The 14,875-nt window shown below is 65.4% G+C and overlaps 2 protein-coding genes across 8 annotated transcripts in view; one reads left to right on the top strand and one right to left on the bottom strand.

The window, feature by feature from the left end:
- Positions 1–14,875, top strand: part of PC (pyruvate carboxylase) — a 102,772-nt gene that overhangs the window by 85,167 nt on the left and 2,730 nt on the right. For all 7 annotated transcript variants that reach the window (XM_040256410.1, XM_040256415.1, XM_040256412.1 and 4 more), the window contains 6 exons: positions 1,686–1,848; positions 3,818–4,000; positions 12,690–12,834; positions 13,200–13,289; positions 13,377–13,598; positions 14,212–14,368. In XM_040256410.1, coding sequence (XP_040112344.1) covers positions 1,686–1,848; positions 3,818–4,000; positions 12,690–12,834; positions 13,200–13,289; positions 13,377–13,598; positions 14,212–14,368 — 960 coding nt within the window. The remainder of the gene's footprint in view (positions 1–1,685; positions 1,849–3,817; positions 4,001–12,689; positions 12,835–13,199; positions 13,290–13,376; positions 13,599–14,211; positions 14,369–14,875) is intronic.
- LRFN4 (leucine rich repeat and fibronectin type III domain containing 4) lies at positions 5,908–10,515 on the bottom strand. Its single transcript, XM_040256418.1, has 3 exons — positions 9,098–10,515; positions 7,306–8,664; positions 5,908–6,728 (listed from the first exon to the last, which is right to left on the bottom strand). The coding sequence occupies exons 2-3, from the start codon at positions 8,652–8,654 to the stop codon at positions 6,167–6,169; spliced, it is 1,911 nt and encodes a 636-aa protein (XP_040112352.1). The 5' UTR covers positions 8,655–8,664; positions 9,098–10,515; the 3' UTR covers positions 5,908–6,166.

Below are 14,875 nucleotides of genomic sequence, written 5' to 3'. Positions count from 1 at the left end.
GCCTTGTGCTGTATCTCCTAAGCCCAAACTGAATCGTTTGGTTTCTTTCCATCTTTATTTACTTAACTGTTTAAGTAGTTTGACACAATTGAGATGTTTTGTATATGACTTTTATTCTACGTTTCAAATGTCATATTTGTCTAAGGCATTCCCATTACTTTTTCTAAATTCTTAGAAGTGGCTGCACACTATTCCATCTTCTGGGTAGTTTATAACTGATCTCCATAGTCCTCTATTTTTAAACAATTAGGTTGTTTTTTACTTTTGTGGCTTTTAACGGTGTGTCAGCATCTTTGGGCCTAAATCTTGCCCACCTCTTTGAAGAGTTCTGAGGACACGCATCTTTAGTAGGATTACCTGAGCAATGAATAAGCAACATCTCACCTAAAGAGAGAGTGAAGGAGAGGGAAGCCTGGCATGCTGCAGTTCATGGGGTCACAGAGAGTGACCAGCTAGTGGACACTACTTAGCAACTGGACACCACCACCACCTAAAGAGCTTTCTAGATCACCTGTACCGATTGGTTCTCCCACAAGCCTTGTGTAGAGACATTTCCCCAAAAAACCTACCCAATTTATAAATAATTAATATGGCCTCTCCGTTTCAAAAAAGATTTTGAGCCGTCAAAGTGTTATGCCCTGGCCTTGGGCCAGTCCGTCCCACCATGGAACTTTCCTGACAGTTCCTTCTTCAACCTCTGACCCAACCTGAGCCTGAAGCTGAGGACACTGCTGGGGCGCCTGCCTTCACCTGGCAGGTGTGAGAGTCCCCAGAGTCCTCTCCAGGTAAAGGCTGAGTGGACCACATGCTCCAGCCTCACCCTCTGGCCCCGTGAGACTTTCTGCTTCACGATGCTGGAAGTTTTTCGTCAATCTTGAGCCTGCCCTAAACCAGTTCTGCTAAGGGTCGGGCTCTTTGCTTGCTCCCGAGCAGAGGTTCTGTGTCAGAGAGACACAGACTCGGGCGCAGGTTCCTCCCAGGTCACGAGCCGTGTAGAGCTTGGTTGGGCTGCAGCTTCTCTGACCCTCGGGCTCATCCTCTGATGGGAATGTTGGCGGCTCTCAGAGCATTACTGTGGAGGTAAAGCTTGGGAAGGGCACAGCCACAGTCCATGGTGTAGATGCGTAGCAATGCCCAGTGACCATCATCGCTACTGAAATACAAAACACTGAGGAAGGTCTGCCAATGATGTTTCCCGGCTGTCCTTACCACAAGCCTCAGTGACAATAAATTTAAAACCTGGAGTTTTTAAACAGCTGTTCCACTTGAATTTGTTGCTGTCCTTAAGAGCTTGGCAGTCAGGAAGGGTGTGCTTAGAAAACCAGGCTCGTGTGGAGATTGTACTCTGAGATCTTCTCTGGCAAACCGACCCCCACCCCACCCACCACACACAGAGTAGCATGTACTGCTCTGAGAGGGAGGGTCTGACGTCAGGAGGCAGGGGGACAGGGAGGGCGCAGGGCAGAGTTGGGGGAGGAGGTGGGGGGCAAGCCCAGGGTGCTGCTAACATCTCAGCTGCTCCTCCAGCCGCCGTGTTCTCCTCAGGCGGACCCTGCAGGGCTCCCAGCCCGGGCGCGGTCAGGACGAGGCTGGTGAGGGTCAGCAGGCAGGGCCGGGGGCCAGGGCTGCCCGCGGCCATCCCCTGCCTCACGCCGCCCCCTCCCCGTCCCTCCCCTAACCTGCAGTGTGGACCTGGTCCATGCCCAGATCCACGTGGCCGAGGGCCGGAGCCTGCCTGACCTGGGCCTTCGGCAGGAGAACATCCGCATCAATGGCTGCGCCATCCAGTGCCGGGTCACCACCGAGGACCCCGCGCGCAGCTTCCAGCCTGACACCGGCCGCATTGAGGTAGGCCGCCTCCGCCAGAGCCTGCCGCCTGGCTCGGTCTGCGTGAAGGCGCTTCTCCGGGGGGCACGAGGGAGCCTGTGGGCCCAGCAGTGAAGGGGGCGCCTCACTGGAGCTTAGAGTACGTGGGAGCCAGGCGCTGTCCAGCACTAAAGGGGAGAGCATTCCTGGGAGAGGCTGCCATGGAGGCCGGAAAGGCCACCAGCGGGGACAGGGAGGTCAGCTGGGTGGAGCCAAGGGCGGGATCCCCGGGAACAGAGCCCAGGTCCTTGACTCATCTCACAAGGATCCAAAGCTTCGCTGCACACTGAGCGGTCCCGCTGGCTTCGGTCCTGCCTTCAGCCTGGGGGAGGAGCCAGGCGCACGAGGGATGAGGTCCCAGAGGTCTCAGTGGAGGGGCTGGGTTGGGCCAGGGGACCCGTCAGGGATGCACGCGGAAGTCCGGGAGACGGTGGGGACAGGGAGGAGGCCGAGCAGTGGCGCAGGGGTCCTGGGTGGGCTCCCTCCGCCCCTGCCTCTGGGCCAGCTGGGGCCCCTGGCCTCTGGCCCTGCCTCATGCCCCAGCTAAGAATACCTCTGGCTCCAAGTCAGCACTCTGCGGCCCTCCCACTGCCCCCTCTGGCCCAGAAGTCTGGGGAAGCGGACCCGAAGGAGGACAGAAGGGTGATTCTCTGTTACTGAGCCCGAGAGAACAGACTGGGGCGGCCGGGTGGGGTGGGGCAGGGAGCAGTCTGGTTCTGAGAGTCGCATCGGCTGCTTGGCTTGAGGCAGAGCTACCACCAGGACTGTTTCTGGAAGGATCCAGGTCCACAGGTGGGGGCCAGCTCCCAGGCTGGAGCGCTGTCCAGCGGGCGCCCCCATTGGGTCTGCCCTCGGCGGGCAAGGGCAGCCCCGCTACAGCTCCATCTCCGAGGCCTGGCTCCTCCAAGCCTGGTTTACCACAGAATATTTTTAGCTGACGGTTCCTGCTCACAGCTGAGTGTTCACGCTTAAATATTTTATTAAGCTCCTTCTTATCGAGCACAGGCTGTGTCCCTTAGACGCGGAAATGCAGTGCGGTGTGTGTCCCCAGGCCCCCGGCTTGTCCCTCCCGCTGCCCATCTCCCTGGCCAGTGCTGCTCTCAAGGCCCCCACCCCGGGCATTCCCACCCAAAGCTCCTTCCCCCGCCCTGAGTCTCTTCCGTTGACTTCTGGGACCCCCCGGCTGTGCCCCCGAGCCGCCTCTCTGACCCTCGCCCTCTGCTTCCCTGTCTGGGCCTGTGGGCTCGAGTGCATCTCCTTGCATCTGGTCCCAGCGTTTCTCATCAGCTCACTGCTCCTTCCTCTCCCACTTGACAGGGAGGGAAGGCGGGGTATGCCGAGGCCTTCCCTGTCGCTGGGTGTTAGGGATCCCCTCGGCCTGCCTCCCCTGCCTGGCTCCGTCCTGCAGCGCCCTTGCCGCTCGCCTGTGTGTTTCCTCCTCCATCTGTCCCCTCGCCCTGCAGGCTGGGGGCCCTGCTCGAGCGGGGCCTCTGTTTTAGCTGCTCTGTCCCCTGTGCCTGGCGTGAGGTGGGCACACGCGCTGCGGACTGAGTGAGAGAACAGATGAATCTGAAAGGCAAGGGGGCTGTTCAAGCAGGCGGGTGGCAGGTCTGGCCCCTCCGTGCCCTGCTGGCTCCACGTCGGCCCTGAGAGTGGGGCCCCGAGCCTGGGGCTGGCGGGGCCCATGCTCCCCACCCTTCGTCCTGCCCTCTTTCCCTGCCAGTTCCTCTCAGGGAGGAGGAAACCGTGACTGTGGCCCTTAGAGCCGGTGGGGTGCCCCTCGGTTTGCTGGCAGAAACGAAGCAGAACTTGTCAAACCAGAGTTGGGGGTCGCCTGTGCGTGACTCTTGGCGCCCTGCCGGCCCGTGTTGGTCCAGCCTGGGGCCACGGGGGTGCCATGTCTCGACTCCACCTTCAGACCTGGGCCTGACGGGGCCACCTCTGCCCGCAGGTGTTCCGGAGCGGGGAGGGCATGGGCATCCGCCTGGACAACGCCTCTGCCTTCCAAGGCGCCGTCATCTCCCCCCACTACGACTCCCTGCTGGTCAAGGTCATCGCCCACGGCAAGGACCACCCCACGGCCGCCACCAAGATGAGCAGAGCCCTGGCCGAGTTCCGAGTCCGAGGCGTGAAGGTGAGAGGCTGCAGCCCCGAGATGCCCCTGGCCTCGGGGTCATTCCTGGTACCTGAGTCCATGGCCGGAGCTGAAGTCACTGCTGCAGGCTGTCTTGTGTCTGAGGCCAGTGCCTCTGCGTAGCTGTGGGCCTGCCCTGGGCACATGCCACTTTAGACCTACTGCAGGGCCGTGGGCAGGGGGCCACACTGCCCAGCCCATGGTGGGGGAGCTGCCCCCCGAGTCCCTGCACCACACACGGCACTCCGCAGCCCCCGCCTTCTCAGTGGCTCCCGCCCTGCTGGGTCCAGGCTGGGCGCCGGGTCTGGGCCACGTGGGCAGCGCTGTCCTCACTCAGCCCTGCTCCATCCCCATCACCTTTTCAAAAAGCAGGCAGGAGGGAGGAGCCCACGGGGCAGTGGCCGCTCTCAGCCCACCTCACAGGACAGGGCTGTCCCCCGTGCTGGGGGCATCTGTGCTTCCGTGAGGAGCCTCAGGGCACCCGGTCAGGGGCCGTTTCCTGCACACATGGCCGGGATGTGGCGTGGTGGCAGGCCATGTCCGGGGCTGCTCTGGGCCGGGTGACCCCACCCGGCCCGGAGCAGGGGGCCTGGTCACCCCACCCCTCGCCTGCCCGCCCCTGTGGTCTTGTCCTGCTGGTGACCCTGGGCCATAGTACTGTCCACCCGTCCGACAGGCTAGGGCCTCCCAAGCTCCCACTGCCTTCGCGCCAAAAGGTGGAGGAGGGAGCCAGGGCCACAGGGGCCAGGGAAGGTGGGAGGCCGGCAGCAAGCTGGGCCCCAGTGCCCCCCGGTGTGTGCCCAGACCGGGCACCGGCCCCGCCGCCCTCCGCGCTGCCCTGGCACGGCTCACACTCTCCTGCTCCTCTTGGCTGAACCCCTTGTTTCACTTTATTTAAACCAGGATCTCTCTTGGGCCACATCCAGGTATGTGTTCCGGGGCTGGGTGGGCAGGCACATGTGTGTGTTAACGCTACGCACACGTGTGTGAGCCGGCACATGCGTACACGTGCACCTTACCACAGCAGCTCTCACCAGGCTGCCATCAGAGGCACAGCAGGGCTTAGGCAGAAGGGTGCACCACCCCTCAGCACAGGTACAGCCCCGCGGGCCGGGGTGCCACACCCACCTCCACAGCAGGGCCCGGGTTCCTGCATGTTCTCAAAGTGCCTGGGTGCTCCTGGCACCACCAGAGAACCACGCGTGCCTGGGGTGTGTTTGCAGCTTCCTCCCAGCCAACACTTGGGAGCAGTGGTTGTCTGAAGGCTGGAGGGCCACGGGCTGGTAGGGACGTGAGCCGGAGGGGGTGGGACAGGGCAGGGCACGCCGCCCCGAGCCTGGTTCTCGAGGTGAGGGCCAGAGCTGTGGCCATGGGGGCCTGGTGCCCCTGGTGTTTGCCCCAGGATGTCCAGCAAGAGCAAAGCCTTGAGGGGCGTCGGGAGCAGCTGAGAGCCGAGACCCCACTCGGGGCCTGCACTCCCGACGGGAGCCCTCCAGGGGTCCCAGACCAAGAGCAGGGCGGTGCGATTCTAGTCCCTTTGGTTTGACGTTACACATCCTGAAGGCACCTTGGCCAATGGGGAAAGACGCTGTCACCAGCAGGGGTCAGTGGGGACTTTCTGAGTTACCAGCCCAGGTCCCGTTGCCCAGAAGAGCCGGGCTGTCCCCCACCGACTCCTGCTGCTGCCCTGTGCGCTCTGATGTCCGTGCCAGGCGAGCGTCCTGGCCACATGCTCCAGGCAGGGGCATCCTCTGCATATAGATGTGGGCACAGAGCCGCCTGCTCTCCAGGGCACCCAGGCTGCTGGGGCTGCCTCCACAGGGCTGGGAGCCCCAGCCTGACCTCGTTTGTCTGTGCTTCCACAGGCCCCTCAGGGAGCTTGGCAGGACAAGACCGGAGACTAGCACTGAGGTGACCCCAATAATTTTATTATAAAGACAAACAAGACTTCCACTTGGCGGCTGCAGCCCCCGCTCGGAGGCCATGAGCACCTATCACAGGGACCTGTCCCGTTTTGCCTGACTGGAGGCCAGAACCAGGGCAAGGGCCCCTGTCCTGCCAGAGGCACCGAGGGGAGGGCCAGGGGGGCCTCTCCGGCTGCGCTGACCTACCAGGCCAGGAGGCCGCCCGCCTGCACCCTCCGCCTCCCGGGCGGTCTCCCAGCCCTCAGACCACGCTCTCCTCCAGCCGCTCGGCGCTGCCCCCCGACCCCCGGCCCCCGGCCCTGAGCAGCCCCCCGTGCACAGAGTGGCTCCGTCGGGCCCAGGCCCCTCCAAGGCGCCTGGCGTAACCGTAGCACCCGCCGCTGTCCCCCAGGTCCAGGGAGCAGCTGCGCTGGGGGCGAGGTGGCGGGCTGCGTGGGGGGTGTGCCTTGGGCGTGGGGCTGGCGCCTCCGTTGGTCTGCGACTGCACGTGGCTGAGCTTGAGGGGGAGACGGCCGTTCCCGGCCCCCCGGCCCCGAACCAGCAAGGCCACAGTGAAGACCAGTAAGGCAGCCACCAGCACGCCCCCCACGGCCACAGTCAGGGTCCCGCCCAGCACGTGGGCCTGTAGGGCGTGGCATAGGGGTGTGGCTGGCAGCGTGGAGAAGTGGGCACAGCCCAGCAGCCGGGTGGCAGTGAGGTCAGAGGGCCCAGCGGCGGGTGACAGCGCCAGCAGGCAGAGGTCGTAGTCAGCGCCCGGGACCAGGTGCTTCAGCAGGAAGCGATGGCTGGAGGCCGGGACGATCCTGCAGGCAAGGGCAGGGGTCAGAGCGCAGGCCTGGGGTCCGGGCCCCCGCCCCCTGCCCAGGGCCACAAGGCCTTGAAGTTCCCTTCACAGCCCACCCCCCAACACACACACGCCCTCAGGTCCCAGCTCTGAGGAGCCCCTTCCCCAGGCCTGCAGGAGCCTGTGTGTTCACTTCAGAAGGCAGAGGAAACAAGCAGGCACATGTGGCCCTGGAGATGGTGCAGGGCAGACAGGTGTGCCCATTGATACCCAGGCCCGCCCCGGGCCTCAGAGGCTGCGGAGACTCACACAGCAGTGCCCGTGAGGCTAAGCCCGCACCTGAACACAGACGCCAGCACCCTGGGCCCCGCCTGCCAGCCTCGCCTGGGACCTCGCGGGGCACAGACTCCCACCCTCCCCTCCCCCTGCAGCCCCCACGACCCCCAGGCAGCTCGGAAGCTGAGAAGGGGTGCATGGAAGCCCCAGGAGAGAGCAGGGGCAGGAGAGGTGGCCAGCCCTCCCCGGAGGGAGCAGAGCCGGCTCAGAGGAGGGCGGCTCCCAAGCTGGGGGCTCCAGACTGCAGATCGCCCCCTCACCGGTAGATGAGGGTCTCGTCCTCGCTGCTGTTGTACTGGAGCTGGAACATCCACACAGGGTCCGCTGGCCGCCCTGGCCCCCAGCTCACCAGCCCCGAGGTGGCTGTCACCTCCGTCACCTGCACGGCCGGCTCCAACTCGGGCATGCCCTCGCCCTCCGCGGCCGTGCGGGCTGAGGCCGCGATGTCCGAGGGCCCCGGGCGGCCCCCCTCGGTGCTGCCGTTCCCCCCGTGGGGCAGAGCCAGCACCCGCAGTTCAACGCGGGCCGTGGCCTCGCCGGCCGGGTTGGTGGCAATACAGGTGTAGGCCCCCGCGTCCCCGGAGCCCGTCACCCCGATCTCCAGGGTCCCATTGGGAAAAGCCCGGGCCCGGGAGGAGTTGCCCACCAGCCGGTCATCGGGGCCGACCCAGTGCATGGTGGGCGCGGGGTCGCCGAGGGCCCGGCACCGCAGCGTGGCCCGCTGGCCCTCCAGCACCCAGAGGCGCTGCGTGTGGCGGGCGATGAGGGGTGGCTCACAGGAGAACTCGCCCTCGGGCACCGTCCAGAAGTAGCGGCCGGCCAGGCCGGGCGGGGAGGCGCAGGTCTCCAGGTCGTCAGGCCGTGCCAGCCGCCGCAGCCAGAGCAGCTCGCAGTTGCAGTGCAGGGGGTTCCCGCTGAAGCTCAGCACCAGTGGCGCGGGCGAGGCCTCGGCGTGGCGGCCCCGGGAGAAGAGCGGGTCAGGCGCCAGCGTGGCCAGACGGTTGGAGGTGAGGTCAAGGCGGGAGAGCTGGCTGAGCTGGGCGAAGGCGCCCGGGGGCAGCGCGTCGATGAGGTTGTGGTCCAGGTTGAGGGTGTGCAGGGCGGGCATGGCGCCGATGCCGGCCCAGGGCACCTGCCGCAGGTTGTTGTAGGACAGGTCCAGGTCCTCCAAGCTGCCCAGGAAGTCGTCGAAGGCGCCCGGCGCGATGCGGCCCAGCTGGTTGCCGCTGAGGATGAGGTGCTGCAGGTTGGCGGGGCCCCGCAGGCTGCCTGCGCCCAGCTCCGCCAGCCTGTTGCCGTCCAGGTGCAGGGAGCGCAGGCTCTCCAGGTCCCCGAAGGCGCGGGCCCCGATGCGGGTGATGGCGTTGCGGGACAGCGTCAGATCCACCAGCCCGGTCATGTTGCGGAAGTCCGGAGGCCCCAGGGCCTGGATGAAGTTGTCAGCCAGCCGCAGCTCCACCGTGCGCCGGTCCACGTTGGGCGGCACGAACAGCAGGCCTCGGTGGGCACACAGGGTGCTGAGCGACTCCGACAGGTTCTGGCAGATGCAGGGCAGTGGGCAGGCGGCCGCTCCACTGGCCAGCAGCAGCAGCAGGAGCGGCGGGGCCATGGCGAGCGCCCTGTAGGAAGGGCCGCAGCCCAGGCTCAGGTGGGGCTGGCGCCGCCGCCCACTCGCCCCGGGCCGATCTGGGGCGGGGGGCAGCTTCCAGAGCCTGGCCTGGGGGTGGGGTCAGGGTCAAAGGCCCAAGGGGTCCCCCAAAGCTGAGGTAAGGCTGGGGCCTGCAGAGCCAGGCCCCCCGAATAAAGGTCACATTTCCCAAGCCGTGAGGGGGAGCCCAGGCTCTGGGGACAAGGTGAGGCGTGAGCAGGAAGCGGAGGTGGCCGGGAGCGCAGGGAGGGTCCCGGAACTTCCTTCCCCTGGCGTCCCCTGGACTCGCCAGCATCCCTTCGGCGCCATCCCCTCCCCCGCCGGCTAAGGTGCCTCCCCAAGCCCTCCCGGGGCCCCCGCCCCTCCCTGGCCGCTCCCCACACTGACCCCCACGGCCTCCTCACCTGGTGTCCGTAGCTCAGGGGGCGCGGGCCGGCCTCCCCGTGGGCCCGGCCGGCCCTTGCCGACTCCAGGCGGCTCTCCCGTGGGGATGAGGCCCGGGTCTGACCAGCCGCGCTCCGCGCGCCTTCCGGCCCATGGCGCTCGGGCCCGCGGCCCCGGCTCACTCGGTTCCCGGCACCTTTTCCCGGAGCGATTCGCGGCGGCGGCGGCGGTAGCAGCAGCAGCGACAGGCAGGCGGGTGCGCGCCAACGAGCACGCGCACCGCGGACACGCACGTGGAGAGCGGACGGGGAGGGGCGCGCGGGGATCCACCCGGGCCCAGGCCGGCTCCCGAGGTCACCCGGACACGCGGCCACTGCAGCGCCCACGGGTGGCTCCTGGTCACGCCCGAGGCCCGGGCCGGCGCGGATCCGCCGCGCAGCCCCCCGGCGCTGCCGCAGCGCACTCACCCGGGCACAGGCGCGCGCGCCCCCGGCCACCCTGGCGCCCCGGCATCCTGCACCGCACGGACGCCTGCTGCCGCTGCGCGAACCGTCACTCTGCAGACAGGCAGACAAAGCGCCAGCTCGCGGGCCCCTTCACCATCTCCCAGAGACGAGACTCTTTGTCACATGTCGCTGGGCACCCTCCCCAACACACCCACACATGCCCACACTCCCACACGTCCCCGCACCCACCGGCAGGGCCGGGTGCAAACCCGCACTGTTGCTGGGACCCTCGCGTTCACAGACACACGGTGAAGGTCATAACCGTTCTGCATCACCAAGTCACGTGGAGGGTCCCCAACAGGCACGGGCCCTGCGGGGGGCGGGGAGGGCTGGGGCAATGCCCCCCGGCCGGGCTCCAGCGGGGTGGGGCGGAGAGGGCTCGGCCTCGGGCTGGCGCCGCGCCCCGCCCCCGCTGCCGGCCCCTCCCTCCTCGTCCCAGGCTCCCCGCCCCGCCGGGCGCGCACGGGAACCAACCGGTCTCCGCCTCCGGCCCGATTGGTCTGCGCGGCGCGCTTTCGCGGCAGGCCGGCAGTGGCACGCCGTTTGAAGCTGTGCGTCAGGGGTCCTGGCCTGGCCGGCGGCCCCTCCCTCCCCCTTCTGTTCCTACCGGGCCATTTCCCTGGAAGAGTGGCCCGGAACGAGTCGGCCCGGCTGAGACGGGGGTCCGGCGATGTGTCGGGGTGGGGTTGAGTTCCCGGCTTTATGGCTCTGAGATCCGGGCTCGGCTGGGAGCGCTGAGCGCTCTGAAGCTGAACGAGCACTCTGGTCTTTCGTCTGGGCCCAGCAGGGAAACAAGGGAAGTTACCACCTCCGCCAAGTATTTCCTAGCCCTCAGGCTCCTCAAGGAAACGGTGGTGGTTTAGTCGCTAAGTCGTGTGCAGCTCTTGAGACCCCGTGGACTGTACCCCGCCAGGCTTCCCTGTCCATGGGATTTCCCAGGCAAGAATACTGGAGTGGGTTGCCGTTTCCTTGGATTTCTAGTCCTGCCTGGTACACCCGGTAACCTTGGGCAAGTTCTTAACCACTGAGACAGTTTTCTTATTCAGGCTAAGGAGTGTTGATTGTTGGTGCTTCATGGGGTGAGAGGAGAAGAGAGGAGGTGACTTGTGAGGGGGCTCAGGCAGCTGGAAAGTATTCTTTTTGTTGCCACTCCTCGGGCCTCCGCGGCTGTTGAATTTGTAAAATGAAGGCACTGGATCCTTGCCCAGGTCACCTCTTGCTCAGTGGCATCGGATACTCTCTCGTTCTTCTCCCCATCAAGAACGTTTTCATTCACTCTCAACGTACACGTTACTGGCATCCACTGTGTGCTGCTCCGCGGGGAGCTAGGATAGATCGGGAACCAGAGGGCCCTGCCTGCCCGAATGGAGCTTACTCCCCCGTGGAGGACGGATTGGGTGACATCCTCCAGAAATTACAGAGGAGGAGGGGTCTGCCCAAGGGAAACGCAGGGTGGGACGTGGAGGCCTCTTAGCATCCTTGCCACCCCTAGGATGCTCTAGGTTCTTTAGCTGGTTGAATTGGTTTTCTTGTCTCAGATTCCATGCCTTGGCCCAGCTGAAATGTCCCCATTTTAGGAGGAGCACGGACTAGTCTCAGGGACAGACAGACAGGCAGGCTGGTTACACCCGGCAGGCATGAGGCCTGCGGTGGCCGCCGTGGGTGCTGGTAGGGGAGATGACGAGAGCCCTGGGGACAGGAAGAATCTTTCAGAGCAGCCTCAGGGCCCAGGGCCTGCTGGACCTGGGCTTCCTATCAAAGGTGCCAGAGAATCGCGCATGTGCAACCCACAAAGTTGCCTTCTCTGAAGTGACAGCCAGGCCGTAGCCACACAGCCACAGGCGCACTCACACTGGAGTCGCGTCCGCTAGGTCTTGCAGCGTGTCCTGGGGCAGGTCCCGTAGCGCGGGCTCCCAGGCACTCCCACCCGACCCCTCCTTGGCCTCTAGGTTGGACTCAGCCCTGCCGTGGCTTCATGCTGTCACCCAGCTGTTTAATGAGCAGAACGGAGGGCCCTTGTGCACAGAGCACATGGGCACCAGCCCCTCAGACAGCACCCCTGCCTCTGAAGGGCTCCCGGGTCTGAGAAGATTGCAGACAAGATGATGAGGCTGAGCAAGGCTTTCCCAGGGCTGGTCCCATGGAGTCCTAGAAAGGGACAGCTCTGCCGTGAGGGCGGGAGATGAGGACCAGGAAGGTCTTTGAGTTCAAGCCTCCAGGAGGAGCTCAGCCAGCAGGCGTGGCGGTGTGAGCACACAGGGCAAGTCTGGAGTGACCAGAGGTGGCCGTGACGGGGAAGCCCGGCAGAAGGCACGGCCTGAGGCCGAGGGGACACGGAGTCCAGAGATGGCTGTGGTAGAGTCGTCCAGTGTGCCTGTTGGCACAGGAGTGAGTGGTGAAGGTGATGAGCACAGGTTTTGGGAACCAGGTGGGTGGTGAGGCATGCCACAGAAGGTAGGAGAGGCCTGGGGGAGAGAGGCCGACTTGGGATGTGAGGGGCACTCGGGAAGAGTAGCCCAGGAGGCACTTCCACGTGGGGTCTGGAGCTAGTGGCCAGGACAGGCCACCCCAGGAGAGTGCTGGGCAAGGAGAGGCTGCGTGACAGCCTCCTTCCTGCAGGAGTGGGAGGAACCCCCATGGAATAAGGGAGGAGGCAGAGGGGAGCGAAAAGTCTTGGAAGCCCAAGGAGAGGGCATCCCGGCAGGAGTTGCTGGCAGCAGGAGGGTGGATTTAACTGGAAGGAGGGACCTCAGACTGTCAGAGCGCATGCTGCGTGCAGTGGTGGGGTCCCTGGAGGTTGAGGCCCCTTTGAGGAAGCGTGGCGGGGAGGGGCGGTGCTGCAGGAAAGGCCAAATCCGTCTTCCAGTCTGGCTGGAAGGAGTGGGGAGGTGGGACTCAGCACAGGCTCCAGGGCGAGCAGGGTAGGGGGGTGGGCTCAGGCCCCTGACAGCCTGGGGGCTCTACCAGGACCGGGGTGGGGGTGGTGAGGCGGGCGGGACCACCATTTCACGGGGAGGCTTGCACCGCAGCCTGGCGGCACGTCCAGCCCCTCCTGTCCCTGGCCAGACTGCACGGTGACACCCTCCTACCCGCCTCTGTCCTGCAGACCAACATCCCCTTCCTGCAGAACGTGCTCAACAATCAGCAGTTCCTGGCAGGCACCGTGGACACGCAGTTCATCGACGAGAACCCGGAGCTGTTCCAGCTGCGGCCTGCACAGAACCGGGCCCAGAAGCTGCTGCACTACCTTGGTCCGCCCGAGTCTCCCTTCTCTCCCCCCCAGATGCCTTGCTTCTGCCCCCACCCAGAGAGCCGCCTGGCTGCCCTGCCCCGTCCTCAGCCTGGCCACGCACCTCTTCTTTTGCTTCACCCCCCGACCCCGACCCCCCCCCTGCCCCTGCTCCTGATCTCAGAGGCTGCTTCTCCATCCGTGTGGCTGTCACCAGGTCCCCACTACCTTGACCCAGGAGGCCCTGGCTCTGGAGAGGACAGGGGCCAGCTGGAAGACCCGGGGTCCTGGAGGAGTACCCCCAGCCCCAGGCCCAGCCACTATCACTTCTGCCCTCGACTGAGGCTTGGCCCAGCCTGCCCTGACCCTTGCCCACTCTCTCCCCAGGACACGTCATGGTGAATGGCCCAACCACCCCAATCCCCGTCAAGGCCAACCCCAGCCCCACGGACCCCATCGTCCCTGTGGTGCCCATCGGTAGGTGAGATCCCTTCTGCCACCTCACAGCGGTGACATGGAGGCCGCCACTTGCAGGGTGGCTGCTAATGCCCCGCTCTGCCCTAGGCCCACCCCCAACGGGTTTCAGAGACATCCTGCTGCGGGAGGGGCCTGAGGGCTTTGCTCGAGCAGTGCGGAACCATGAGGGGCTGCTGCTGATGGACACGACCTTCAGGGATGCTCACCAGTCACTGCTGGCCACGCGCGTGCGCACCCACGATCTCAAAAAGATTGCCCCCTACGTTGCCCACAGCTTCAACAAACTCTTCAGCATAGAGAACTGGGGAGGTAGGCTGGGAGAGGGAGGGAGCGTGGGCCCCACAGTGCAGGTGGGTCGCTCTCTGGGACAAGCTGGAGGTGGGAGCCCTGGGGGAACCCGTGAGAACTGAACAAGGCAAGGCGTTCATGGGTTTAGCAAATAGTGACCGGTGTCCCTTCTCCCGGACCTGGTGCCGGACTGAGGTCGCGGAGCTGAGACCCTGGCAGCTCAGGATGAGAGAGGAGATGCCAACCTGTTAGCGTGCTGTGGCACAGAGAAGGGGGGTGAGGGCTGTGAGGGCGGCGCAGAGAGGACACCGTGAGCCCGAGCGGTCCCTAGGGGCCAGCAAAGGAAAGTGTGCAGGGGTCGGGGCCAGGACGCGACGGACCCTGATGAGTGGGGCGCTGTTAGGACCAGAGGCACAGGCTGCGGGGAGTGGCGGGGGCCCCCGGGACGCGAGGGACCCTGATGAGCAGGGTGCTGTTAGGACTGGAGGTGCAGGCTGTGGGGAGTGGCGGGGCCCCCGGGACATGAGGGACCCTGATGAGCAGGGTGCTGTTAGGACCGGAGGTGCAGGCTGCGGGGAGTGGCGGGCCCCCCAGGACTCGAGGGGCTGACCTGGGCCCCTTGGTCCCGGTGCAGGAGCCACCTTTGACGTTGCCATGCGCTTCCTGTACGAGTGCCCCTGGCGACGGCTGCAGGAGCTCCGGGAGCTCGTCCCCAATATCCCATTCCAGATGCTGCTGCGAGGGGCCAACGCCGTGGGCTACACCAACTACCCCGACAATGTGGTCTTCAAGTGAGCCTGGGTGGGGTGCGCCATTTTGGCCCAGTTGCGAGGCCTGCGCGCCCCACAGTGGGCTGGAAACCAACCCTCTCAGTAGCTGTGCCCAGCCAGGGTGGCAAATGAGAGAACTGGGAGGGCTTCCAGGGGAGGCCCCCGGAGGGCAGATGAGCCCCAGCACACGTGTGCAGAGCTGCAGCTGGAAGCCAGGCCTCTGTCTCCTCAGCCTGCCACGCCTTGGCAAAGCAAACAATCCCCAGCAGTCCTTCTGACTCGGGCAGACGGAGCCGCACTGCGCGCGACTGGCATCGGGCGGCTCTGCTGCTCGCCTGATGCTGCTGGGGTGACCCCGCCTGGCCTAGGCTGCCCCAGAGAGACTTATCCACACCATGGACATGGCGTGGTGCCCCCGCCAGACCCAGCCCTCAGATCTCACTCCCCAGGGGCTGCAAGAGGGCCAGGAGCCAGCAAAGGATGTGCTGAGGGGGTGGGCTGGAGCTAACCCTGAGCGCTCCTACCACT

The sequence above is a fragment of the Oryx dammah genome, unplaced genomic scaffold (assembly GCF_014754425.2).
Source record: "Oryx dammah isolate SB20612 unplaced genomic scaffold, SCBI_Odam_1.1 HiC_scaffold_15, whole genome shotgun sequence".
Classification (NCBI taxonomy): Eukaryota; Metazoa; Chordata; class Mammalia; order Artiodactyla; family Bovidae; genus Oryx; species Oryx dammah.
Note: the sequence above shows the minus strand (reverse complement) of the source record. Positions and strands in the feature narration are given on the sequence as shown.